The sequence below is a fragment of the Kogia breviceps genome, chromosome 3 (genome assembly GCF_026419965.1).
Source record: "Kogia breviceps isolate mKogBre1 chromosome 3, mKogBre1 haplotype 1, whole genome shotgun sequence".
In the NCBI taxonomy this organism is placed as follows: Eukaryota; Metazoa; Chordata; class Mammalia; order Artiodactyla; family Physeteridae; genus Kogia; species Kogia breviceps.
Genome location: NC_081312.1, coordinates 40,513,523 through 40,526,646, shown reverse-complemented (window position 1 = coordinate 40,526,646; position 13,124 = coordinate 40,513,523). Strand labels below are relative to the sequence as shown.

The 13,124-nt window shown below is 34.4% G+C and overlaps 1 protein-coding gene across 2 annotated transcripts in view; it reads left to right on the top strand.

The window, feature by feature from the left end:
- Positions 1-13,124, top strand: part of SLC38A6 (solute carrier family 38 member 6) — a 146,946-nt gene that overhangs the window by 14,540 nt on the left and 119,282 nt on the right. For both annotated transcript variants that reach the window (XM_067028383.1, XM_059059668.2), the window contains exons 4-5: positions 4,893-4,945; positions 8,710-8,749. In XM_067028383.1, the coding sequence (XP_066884484.1) occupies positions 4,893-4,945; positions 8,710-8,749 (93 nt within the window). The remainder of the gene's footprint in view (positions 1-4,892; positions 4,946-8,709; positions 8,750-13,124) is intronic.

Sequence of the window (13,124 nt, the reverse complement as noted above, 5' to 3'; positions counted from 1 at the left end):
TGGGCTTCTCGTTGCGGTGGCTTCTCTTGTTGCAGAGCACGGGCTCTAGGCACGCAGGCCTCAGTAGTTGTGGCTCGTGGGCTCTAGAGCACAGGCTCAGTATAAACAGTATATTTAAAGTTTTATTTTTGTTTCATGGACTTTAGATGGTGTGTCTTGACTCTGCTATGTTGTATGTATTAGTGCTCTTATCCTTGCTTTCCCCTGTTCTCTTTCTATTTCCCATAGTCCTTCTGCTGTGCCCTTATATTGTCAAGGTTGACAATATTTACTTTGTTTTGTAATCATATGTAAGTCATTCATTTTTTATGTATAAGTTGAGTCCAAAGTTGAAAACCAGTGAATAGCATTTATAGGTTATGAATGACTGTAAATCATGTTCACTGCAGAACCAAGCAGTATGTTGGGATCCTAGAACTTTTTCTCTGCCTGCAGTATCTCACCTCTGTGAAACTGAAAGAATTTCAATGTTCCTTCTTAGAATTAGAATGTTCCTTCTACTCTAGCATTCTATTTTCTTTTACTACATCAGGTGCTCTAAAATCATGCCACATTTAGTTGGTAAACTGACATTTACATACATATTAAGAAAGACCAGAAGTGGTGATACAATTGCATAGTAGACATTCAATAAATGAATGACTTGCATGACACTCTTATGGAGAAAAAAGACAAGAGGAAACTGAAGGAAAACAGGAGAAAGAAAAGAATTTCAAAATAAGGGTGCATTCCAAATGGCCTGCTTTCTGAGAGTTGAACTGTATTTGAATAACTCATGTCCCTCAATCCAGTTCCAAAGATAATATTGCTGCTGCTGAAACTTGGGCTTTGTACTGTAACCAGAGTTTATTAATTGTCCTATTTCATTGAGGAAAAAATGCAAAGCAGACGGAACACTGGAGTAACTAGCTGGAAATATTCCACTACTTCATGGGAAGCAGCTTTCCAAATGATTCCTGTGGAGGCCAAACTCTTGGTCTAGCCAAAATAGCACTAAAGTGTGCCTTGATGGTACATTAAAGAAGAAATTTTTCCCCAATTTATTTGATTAAGATTTACAGCCTTTCCATCCCCTCAAAACCATAGCATTGATTTCTTCAATATCAAAAAATAATTTCCTAAAATAGATTGCTTATGACTGCTTTCAGTTATTTATTTAAGGATTGTGCCAAGTACTGCTTGTATGAATTCCTGTAAAAGGCCAAATTAAATTCATAATTTTCATAATTAATGTTATTCCTCTTCTGTAAGAATTTGCTATTAATGTGACTGGTCATCACCACATCTCATTTTGATATCTCTCAAAACATCTTTTACATTATAAATAAGATATTAAAACATTGATCATTTGAAAGTGTTTTGCTTTGTAGATCATATCCAATCAAATCCTATGTTTTTCACTTAATATTGACGTTTTTCATGTTATTATAAACATAGTTTTTACAGGCTACATATTATTCTACTAGATATTCCTACAATAATTTACTTAACCACTTTACCATTATTGAGCATTTAGGTAGTCTTTTATTTCAATGTAAATAATGCACAATGAGTATCTTTGCATATAATGATTTCTCTGATGTTAGTCTTATTTCCTAAGATGCAAGCTCCCAGGGGTCAAATATTATAAATATTTTCAAGGTTCGTTGGTCAAATTACATTCCAAAGTCAGTTCCAATTTACACTGTTACAAGCATCTTAATTGTCCAAATGGTAGAACAGAATTTTCAAAGTATTTCACTGATGTTTTTTTGGTTTGTATGTCAAGATGATCCAGAAAACCATTAAAAAGTGAATATGTGGAGATAAAGCATTTGACTGATTGTGTACATATTTTATCTTAGCAAAGCCTCGAAGTTAAGCCAGAAGCCATTGTTCATACTAATGATGTCTCAGACATGGAAAAGTACTTCTAACTTTTGCAACATAAAAAAAGTAAGATGACAGTGACAGAACTGAATGACTAGCCAGACCTGCTGACTTGAAAGGCAGAGTTAGGATTTGAACATAGTAGTAAGTCTCCATTTAAAAGTCTAGACTTTGTTCACTCTGAATTTGGGACTCTGCTGTACTTAAAGATATTTTTATAAAACTAGTAAATAATAGAGAACAAATGTGAGATTGCTAAAATGTATGCCACTATTGTCAGAAGTTGCAATTACAACTATCTTCATTAAGCTGTTAGTTTGATTATATTTTCTGGAATAATAAATGTTATATTCTAATTTAAAAATTAAGAATAAATGTTTGATTTATTTAAATTTAGATAATTGAAATACCAATTCTTTTTGGAATATTTCAATATTATTTTTGCTTATTGGAAAGTTATTTGCTTTTTATGTTTACTAATATACAATCTATACTTGTATTCTGCTATTTAAAAATAAAACAAATCCTAGTCAAACTTTTTAAAGAGTTATTATCTTGATAACTTGCTCCTTGACTAAGAATCTAATGCAAAATAGATCATTTAATTTTTTTTTAATTTAAAAAAATGTATTTATTTATTTATTTTGGCTGTGCTGGGTTTTAGTTGCAGCACGTGGGATCTTCGTTGCAGCACGTGGGATCTTTTAGTTGCAGCATGTGGGATCTTAGTTGCGGCATGCATGTGGGATCTAGTTCCCTGACCAGGGATCGAAACCAGGCCCCCTGCATTGGGAGCGTGGAGTCTTACATGCTTGACCACCAGGGAAGTCCCCAAAATAGATCATTTTGAAAGCAAGTTATGTGGTATATTTCCATACGTAACACTGAAAAGCCTCCTTGCTTTAAGTCCTTGGAAGGAAAGTTTTTTTAAAGAACAAACATTTTCAACTGTAATATGAAAGAGGGATGCTGAAAATGAACATTGATATTCCTTTAATCTTGTGCCTCATAGTGACAGATCAGAGACCTTCTGGAGACTTGGTTCACATACACATAATATGTAACAAAATTACCTTCTTAATGTCAAATTAGATAGAAGCTAACATTTAGAGAACTTTCTGGTTTAATATATATACCAAGGCTTTGGAATGCTAAATATGAGAAATTTTTCCCCTGTATAACATTATCTCTTAATTATATTTAGGAATATGAAAACAAACTAGTAAAGTTTTATTGGTTGAAATAATTATTAATTTGTGTGTTGACATTCACTTTAGAACATGTGTATTTGAAAAAAAGAATTTCAGCATTTCACATAGGAGGAAAAAAATCCAGTTCTTAGTTTTTTAACTCTGCTTTTTAATTTTATGTTCTAAAATATATCTGTAGGGCTTCCCTGGTGGCGCAGTGGTTGAGAATCCGCCTGCCGATGCAGGAGACACGGGTTCGTTCCCGGGTCCGGGAAGATCCCACATACCGCGGAGCGGCTGGGCCCGTGAGCCATGGCCGCTGAGCCCGCGCGTCCGGAGCCTGTGCTCCGCAACGGGAGAGGCCACAACAGTGAGAGGCCCGCGTACAGCAAAAAACATAAATAAATAAAAAAATAAAATATATCTGTAGTCCACCTCTCTAATATTATTTTTTAAGTCTTTCATTGTTAAAGCATACAGGTTCCTACTTATAATCAAATTATATGTTCCAAATTCAAAATTAAATTGTCCTTGCCCACTGTTGAGCATTATGTAAATACATTTTAAAAAATAGCAGTGTTGGGACTTCTCTGGTGGTCCAGTGGTTAAGACTCCACACTCCTACTCCAAGGGGCACAGGTTCAATCCCTGGTCACAGAGCTAAGATCCCGCATGCCACACGATGTGGCCAAAAAAAAGTAATAAAATTAAAAAGTAAAATAAAAAATATCTGTGTCATCCAAAAAGTTTTGAAATTCTTCTTTCTACTCTGATAATAAATTAAAGTTTAAAAAAGTTTAAAATGTTAAAAATTTTTGTTCTTAAGTAAAACTTATTTTTTTAGCATTTCACTGTTTTCTTTCTGACTTTGTAATAGTTATAACATGTAGAGACCATATGTGGTTTTCAAAATGCTTATTTTTTCATACGTGGTAGACTTTGTTTATGAAAGTATAGGGGAGTTTTTTGTTAATGTAGTGGTAAAGAAACCTATGTATATCTTGAGAGTATATATTAAAAACTTTCTTTAAGAAATGATGAGGCATATCTTTGACTCAATAGGAAATGTGTGTTGCTATTAGCAAGCCTTAGTATCTGCTAACCTGCTTTTATTTTCAGTGTAAGCACTGTAAGGTTAAGGACTTTTCAAATTTAGGATTATATAAATGTTTTTACATCTCTTATTTTTACCTGTGACATCACTAGTTATAACATGAAGCTTTATCATCTAAGGACACATTTGGTTCTTTTATGAGCCATTTAATTTTCATCTTTTCTGTTTCTGTGATCACACTTCTTGAACATGTGGAATGAAAATGTAATTTCATACTCTTTATGATGAAAAGGAAAATGTATACCCTTATTGCAGGATGAGGGTATTGTTTCTATCATGAATACATTATCATATCCTAGGTAGCCTGAAAAAGTGAATGTCTCTGAAAGTATGATACAACTTTTGTACTTTATCAAGTTTTATTTACACAGGCAGTTTTCAGAAACTGTTGCCAATGAAAACTTACATTTGGACAGTGTAGTCTGCAAGTACTGTTTAGTGAGAAGTGGGTTGTTCTTGAGTAATTATTCTATTTGAATTTATGCAACCTGGGTAGTTGTTAGACAACCTTGGTAATTGCTAAGCTCAACTTATTCTAAGAGGATGCTGTCTTTATGGATCATAAGTTTTCAGGTTTCCCCCAAAGTCATTACTTCTGCTTTAAATTTAGTGTGACAATCCAATAGCTATCAGGTAGTAGTGGAATAGCTTTCTTCTGTGTAAGACTTGGCACACAAATAGTTTTGTATAAAAATAACAGTTATAATTTCTCTTAACAGCTGTGACATCTTATGAAGATCTTGGACTCTTTGCATTTGGATTACCTGGAAAGGTAATTTTTTTTTTTCTCCTTGCTGTGTCCAAAATCCTGAAAGGAATTTTTCCTTCCATTTCCAGTTAGAAAAGACAAGTATATATAAGAGAAAGAAATTAAGGGAATAAAAGGAAACTAAAGTGAAGAAAGAATGATGGGAGCAGGAAGAGAAAGAAAAGAAATCTCTATGCCCTTCCTAAAAATGCATTGATTAATTTAATTCAACACTTAAATTTTTTTAGTGTTTTTTACCCTAATGAAGGAGAACAATGACTTGTATAATTTTAAATCAGTAATGATGGCCTGCTTTAAGTTTTTCTTATTAATTTTGATGATATTATCTGAGTAAATTCTCGTGAAGACAGGACAAGATAGAAGCATGGAATTAAACTTACAGCATGTTTTAAAAAACTAATAATTAGAAGATCATATCATTTAAGAGCTGAACAGTGCTAAAAGATGATGTAGATGTCCCCTCATTTATAGGTTAGGAAATTAAGGCCCAGAGAAGGGAAGGAGGCTATTTGTCTACAATTACTCAGGCCAGTATTACATAGGACTCCAGACTCAAAATCTACTACTTTTCCTCCTTAGAATAAGAGAAATAACAACAGTATTTATTGGGCATTCATCTGTGATAGGCATACTAAACTAATTTAATGGGTAGAGGAAATACTGTCTTCTTCCACAGGTAATCAGTAGTTAAATATTATTGTTAGTGCTTTAATAATTTTTTATTTCTGAAGAGCTATCATACTTCTAAAACCCATTTACATGTTGGCTCCGAACAGGACTTTTTCTTTTCATTTTAAAATCTGTTGTTTGTATTTTTTGTTTGTTTTGTTTTTAATATAAAACCATGCTGTATTTGTAGATGGCCGAACTAACTTCTAAGAAGTAAGTCTGGGAGGAAAAAGATATAGCTATGTAATGGTGGGGGGGAATGTGTATTTACATTCAAATTAACTTTGGTTTTAAAGCACAAAAGAGAATATTTAAATCATACTATGTAACCTCATGGTTTGGAGTTTATCTTAATAGCCTGAAACTTGAACTAAATGGAGACTATGTTACTTTTGAGGGTAAAGGTTTTTGTTAATCATCTAAACAATTTCTCTTTCTTGAAGATCAGGATGTTTGGTATAATCATGATCAATTAACTGTATCCAGTTTAATCAAGGAAGAAGAAGAAAATGTTATTTATATAAGAAAACTCTCCAATTAATTTAATATAATCTGTAAACATGACTAAGCATCATCACTGTTATTTCACATTGTTGTTTCCTGCATTCCTTGGATAGCAGCAGACTCTACAAGAAGAACATGGATTATTGAGAGTCCCTTTTCCTAAAACTCTACAATATTTGCATTATCATTTTAATGTATGTACACAGTTCTTAGTAGACAGATACACAGACAGAGAATACTCTAAATGAGGAGTTGTTTGTTTGTTTGTTTAATATTTTCTGTCAACTTCCACAGTTGGGTTGAAACTTTCCTATTTCCTACTTTCCAGATATTATATGAATATGGATATGACATATGATAGGGTAACATTGTTCTGAAAATTAAATATTTTTGAAATGCTTTGAACTTTTTAAGGAAAATTTTTAATTGTTTATAAATGGATTTATGTACTTGTCAAACAAATATTTATTGAGCAAATACCATGTGCCATGTACTGTGCTAGGCACTGGAAATATCGATAGATCGATAGATCAATAGATTGATAGAAAGATATACTGACTTTCTAGATCAAAAATGCTTAAATTCAGACAAAAAATGGGAAGATAGTCATCAATAAGCTGATATTATTGCTTTTTGCAGTATATTCTTAGAAAAATCCAAATTTCATACGTGATTGACAATAGGTATCAATTGCATATGAAAGATAGTATACAGAAATTTCAAAAAAGTCTTTTCACAAATGACTGTGACTCTTTGGAACTAATTTTTTTTTTTTATGCAGTACGCGGGCTTCTCACCATTGTGGCCTCTCCCGTTGCAGAGCACAGGCTCCAGACGCGCAGGCTAGGCGGCCATGGCCCGCTCCACGGCATGTGGGATCTTCCCAGACCGGGGCACAAACCTGTGTCCCCTGCATCGGCAGGCGGACTCTCAACCACTGCGCCACCAGGGAAGCCCCTGGAACTAATTTTTAAATGGGTTGATATGTAGAGATTTTTCTGGAAAATGTTAGAGTGGCAGTTAACACATTCAAAGACACCTTGCCAAGTGTTTCTATCATTATCCCTGCTTTCCAGACCCCAAGGCTTCTAGGTCTCAATAACTTAGTTTATTCCCAGGATAGGCAAATGCTGTGTCACTGATGGAATTCCTAGGAGAGGAAGGGTCATCTCTTCCCAGTCCATGTAGTAATGATCTTAGATAGCTAGTCAGCTCAAAACATACATTGGAGGTACAGATCCACCAAGATATAAGTGACTAAAAGACCCAAGTGGAAGCAGAATGTTTAATCATTTCTCCTGAGTACATCTGATGACCAAGAATGGATAAAGTGCTATCTTGAGTTTCCCAGGAATGTCATCAAAGATCACAAGTTAGCAAGCCTGCAGGCTGAACATAGTCCTCAGGCATATTTTGTTTGGCTCAAATCTTTTTTAGTTTTAGCTGATTGCCAACAAAGAGTTATGATATTTTAAAAGAATTCAATTTCTGACTTTTCTTGAAAAAGCAGAAGATTGAGCTACACTGGATTCACATTCTCACATGTCAGCAACTGGCCAGAGCTGTGCAGCAGCTGCCCATTTTGAAACGGAGGACTTCTCCAATATATTACACTCTTTACCACCTCCTGTTGTCTTGCACACAGTCCAGTTCATATTATTGAGTTTGAAACATTTTGCTTCAATTTTCAGGTGTGAGAATATGTGGGCTCTAGAGTTTTCTGCTCTAGACTTTATTAATCCCTGCGACAGGGATGTTCAAGGCTTGGTGTATGCCAAGCTGATACACTCTGCAGACTATATTATCCCCTTCTATGCAGTACGGCATTGACACAACACACCTCAAACAGTCTCAGTCTACCTAACAAAGCAAAGTGATAAAACCAGTAAAAACGGGAGAATGAAAGCAGATAGATTCAGTTTCAGTTTTTGGTACTTTGATAACCATTGATTACTAGATTTTTAACACTTTTAACTGTTTAAAAATGACTGCCAAGAAAACGTACAAAAGTGTTCTTCATAGTAACCATGGAACTATTAAAGAAAGGGTTTTTTTAAAAATATACTTATTTATTTATTTTTGGCTGCGTTGGGTCTTCGTTGTTGTGCGTGGGCTTTCTCTAGTTGCAGCGAGCGAGGGCTACTCTTCGTTGTTGTGCGTGGGCTTCTCATTGCGGTGGTTTCTCGTCACTGAGCACTGGCTCTAGGTGCACGGGCCTCAGTAGTTGTAGCTCATGGGCTCAGTAGTTGTGGCTCGGGGGCTCCAGAGCGCAGGCTCAGTAGTGGCACACAGGCTTAGTTGCTCCGCGGCATGTGGGATCCTCCCAGACCAGGGCTTGAACCCGTGTCCCCTGCATTGGCAGGTGGATTCTTAACCACTGCACTGCCAGGGAAGCCCCAAAGAAAGGGTTTTTTATAATGTGATGATTCTTAGTTTTATGTATTACAAATGGCTGGCAAAGTGTATTCTTTTCAGTTTCTCTTCACTCAATTTCTTCATCTGTTTTTAAGTCTTAGTTATTGGATTTTAATAAAATACTGATCCTTTTGTATTATTTCCCCTTTCATCTTCTGAATACATTTGTTCTTTTTTAGGTGGTGGTAGCAGGCACCATAATAATTCAGAATATTGGAGGTAAGCAATTGGAAGTGCACTGCTTATGCATAAATGTGATGGAAATGATATCCTCCTTTGGTTTCTTGCCTTCTACAGGTCTAGCTGGGAACCTGAACCTCTGTAGACATAGGTGTCTCAGAAGCTCTGTGTGTTGTCCTCATTACTCTTTTTTTTTTTTTTAATCTTGTAGGACAATAGTTTCTAAATTCAGTTGCAGCTAAACCCTTGATTTCAATCTTGTTATTAGGTCTGCAACACCCCTCTAAAGCATGAGCTTTCTGTAGTTGTAATAGTGGTGAGGTACAGCTTGGAAAAACTCTACAGGTGATTCTGAAGTGTATTTCCCCTCTACTTTTGTCCTGATCACCCCCAGTGATGTGTACTGCTTTAGAGGGAGTGGTGTTCCATGGCTGTGTCAGGTGTGGAAAGGCAATCTCCTTTTGTAACCAAGAAATTGAAAATGACCACGTGGTTTACAAAATAAACAAACTGGAGACAACTGAAAAGTATTGCATCTTGTTCCCATTAAAAAATGATCCTGATATCAAGAACTATGTAGAAACAAAAATTACTTTTAATTATTGATAGTTATTGACTAAATGTATTAAACATTTAAATCCAAAATACTATGGGAATCATGTTTGTATATGTTGTAAAGAAGTTACAAATGCTGAACAATATCTTAATTTTCTTTTACCATTGACTGGAGTGCTAAATAAATACTTTTACTTTAAGGTTAAATACACAGAGAAGGTTGATATGCACTTTGGATCTTATTCAAGAAGGTATGGTCAGAGGAAATTTTAATCTTGTTTCTTATCTGTGACAGTTCAAAATAATTTAAAGATGACAGCTTTAATAAAGTTTAACTGATACTCGAGATCTGAACTCTTTCACTTTAAGTATTGTTCAACAAAATTCCATCTTTAATGAGTTTCTTGGTCAAGGAAAAAATTAACATTCCAACAATAAATTGTATTTGCCATTGTTTTGGAAATCCTGAACATTCATGTTTTAATTCTTTGAATTTTCAGGGCAAAAAAAAATATTATTAAAGGAGAAGAATGCTTTCTTGGATGTCATACCAAATAATTTCCTTGTTAACATACACTTCACTCTTCACATTAGCAGTTAGTAACCAGTCTCTTACCTAATGAATCTATATAATATCATTGATTTTAAGGTCTACTTTGGAATACTTTATTTTAGCAAATATGTATTGCTTAAATGTGCACTTGTAATGTTGCTAATGTGAAAGTATGTTTTGATATTTTCAATCCCTTATTTTCCTCTCTATATGATTAGTAAGAACCATGAAGCACATTTTGTTTGGATTAGGGTTAACTATTGTTTACTTTATGTAGAGTTTTCAACCTAGGACTTTGGATCTAAATTTGTGACTGGCAAAATGCCTGCTGTTGTATTCTCTGTATCCTTCACCCTGATCTCTTCCTTGTTCCCTAATCTGGTGTGCAACTATTATTGTACATGACTCTATTTTAGCACTTGCTGTTATTAGGTTGAAGTTATCTCTGTATATGCTTTTACTTCCCCACTATATTGTCAGCTCCTCCAAGGCAAGGATTATGTCTTATTTCTCTTTGTAGTCCCAAAACCTAGCACAATACTTGGAACTGGATAAACCTTTTTATTAAGCTTAATGGAGCTGAATATGATTTATATGTGCTATTTCCAAGTACTTTTTAATATTCTAGCTATATTTATCAAGAAGAAAAGGGGACTTCTAGACTTATCACTAGCTTTAAATATTTGAAAAGCTGAACATGAAATACAGAAAGATACTAGACTAATTTAGTATTGTTCTGGAGGGCAGAACTGGTTCTAATGGGTAGAAATCTACAGTGAAGCTGGTCTGGTTTCATTTGGAATGAATGCTAAGCTGTGTGATAATGGAGATGGCCTACACTCCTTTGAAAAAGCTCTGTATCCCTGAAAACATTCAAACAGCTGGTTGGTCAGTTGTCAGAATGTTCTAGAAAGAATTCCTGCATTTGGTGGCAGATAAATCATCAGTTCTTCCAATTCTGTTTGTTGATTTGCATGCTTGGTTTCAGAAACTTTTTTTAAAAAGTGACTTAGAAGCAGTCACAGAAATTTTTAATGTCCCTCAAATTCAGAAAAGCTGGTAATGCTTATTCAGTTTTTAGAATAATGTCCTCATGATTTTCTTCACATTGGTTAAAAGTTTATTTATTGAGAGCCCACTAAATAATAACTGAAACATATTTTTGGAGCTTTTTTTTCTTTTGTCTTAGCAAGATGTGCATATAATCATTCCTTTATTATAATAGAATTGGAAGCTTGCTCTTGTGAGCAGAACACTGGGTTGGAAGTCAGATACGTTGAATTCTGTCTGCTCCAGTCTCTGCCATTGGGTAGCCATGTGTGTTGGGAAAATTCCTCTCAGCTTCAGTTTCCTCTTTGTTAAATTTCTGGGGGTAGGATGGGAAAAGCATGAAGCTTAAGGTCCCTTCTTACCACAAAAGTCACATTCTAATTTAGCACTTTGATAGGCATGTTAATTCTTTCAGAGCATTAAAATATTTTTATTACAGGAAAGTTTTGTGGGAGGGTTATGCTTGGTTCAAAAGATGATTTGGTCTTTTCTTAGGTATCTTTAACAAGTCAGAAACTACTGCTCTAAAAGCTTTCATGGTTGCTGTTCTTTTTCAGAAAGGGGAGTCTCAGTTCTTAGAACTACCCTTTAGGGCAGATGCTGAGCCTCTGAGGTTAAAATCTAGGAACTCCAGGTTTACAAGTAATTTCTTGATTAATCTAAGCTAGGTCTGTGGAAGCCCTTAACAGCACTAAGCGATGTATGCTTGAGAAGAAACAGCATACTTATTTGGGAGGATCTTTAATATGTTGTGCATATGACTTATTTAATCTTATTCTTTCCAAATGGATTTTGACTTTTCTCTTTGTTAGTTGGAAATGCATTGAATATTTATAAGATGATATGAAGTGTATAGCATCAGATTAAATTTTTGCACTTCTTACATGCCTATTTGCATATATAATATAGTTCAGATAGCATTTTTGAAAGATAGTATATTCACTATCATATAAATAATTGGAGTTTTTCAGTGGTTGTTTAGAAATGAAAAATAATATAATAGCTTGTCTTTAGGTCAAGCCTCCTCCCAGACGCTTTAATTATACTTACAACAGCTCTTCAGGGTAGATGATATTATCCTCCTTTTACAGAGGTCGAAATCAGTGCTCAGAAAGGATAAATGACTTGCTTACCGTTACCCCTTAATACAGCCAGAACTCAAATCTCACTTTGTCTACTTCTAAAGGCTTTGTTCTTTCTGCTCTGATATAATAAATGCTTGAAAAGCTATGAAAAGATTAAATGTTGAGGATTTTTAAAACTCCTTGGGGACAGGAACTATGTGTTTTCATAACTTGACCTAGTTTCTGGTAGAGGAACTCAATAAATAATATTTGTTGAATGAATGAGACAATTTTTAAAAATTCTGTTTAAAAGCCTAAGATTTTGCTTCAAGGAGACAATTTTATATACTATATAAATGATAGAAAGAAATTTGAAAGCCCATAGAGTGGTTTATAATTTAGAATTATATAAAAATTAAAAGATTGAAAATATTGAGGAGAATTAGATCTTATTTATGTAAAATAGATAAAGTATTTTAAAATCTTCTGCTTTCAGGTTGGATAATCATGTTTTAGATTAATGCTTCCTAACTCTTTTACTCTTTGTAACATTTAAACATTTCTCAGTTTTCCTGGGATTCTATGCCCCTGATGAATCGATGAGAAAAATGAAACAGGGGCCTTTAGAAGCAATATGATCATGAATTGTCCTTGATCAATATTTGTTACATGGATCTTTTAGTAAGACTCAGTTTATTCCCTACATCTTTGTATTCCGTATATCTAAGTAATTTTGCTCATTCATTTATGCTCTTAAGTACCTAGCACTTACTAGGTGTTTAATAAATCTTATTTATTATAGGAAGAAAGTAAGGAATAAGAGAAGGAGGGAGAGAAGGAAAAGCCAGTGACCTGGTTTGGTACTCCTTTAAAAACTGGCAAGAGAAGACCACACAAAATGCATAAGTGAGCGTATGGTTTCTTTAGGGAAAAATCGACTGTCAGAACTTCACAGAAAACATTTTTTCCCCAGTACACTCACACACCAAGTATTAGTCACAGGGCACTAGTGTGGTCTAACAGATTGGAAAGATCTACTGTCTTTGAAAAATCTCAAAACTTTATAATAGAAAAAAATGTGACTCACTAAATTTAGCACTCTTTTTCTAGGGTTATGGAAACAATTACCTTTAGAAAATGGAGAGCCACGTAGTAAAATACTACTTAGAAGCAATTCCTGATTGCCTCCCAA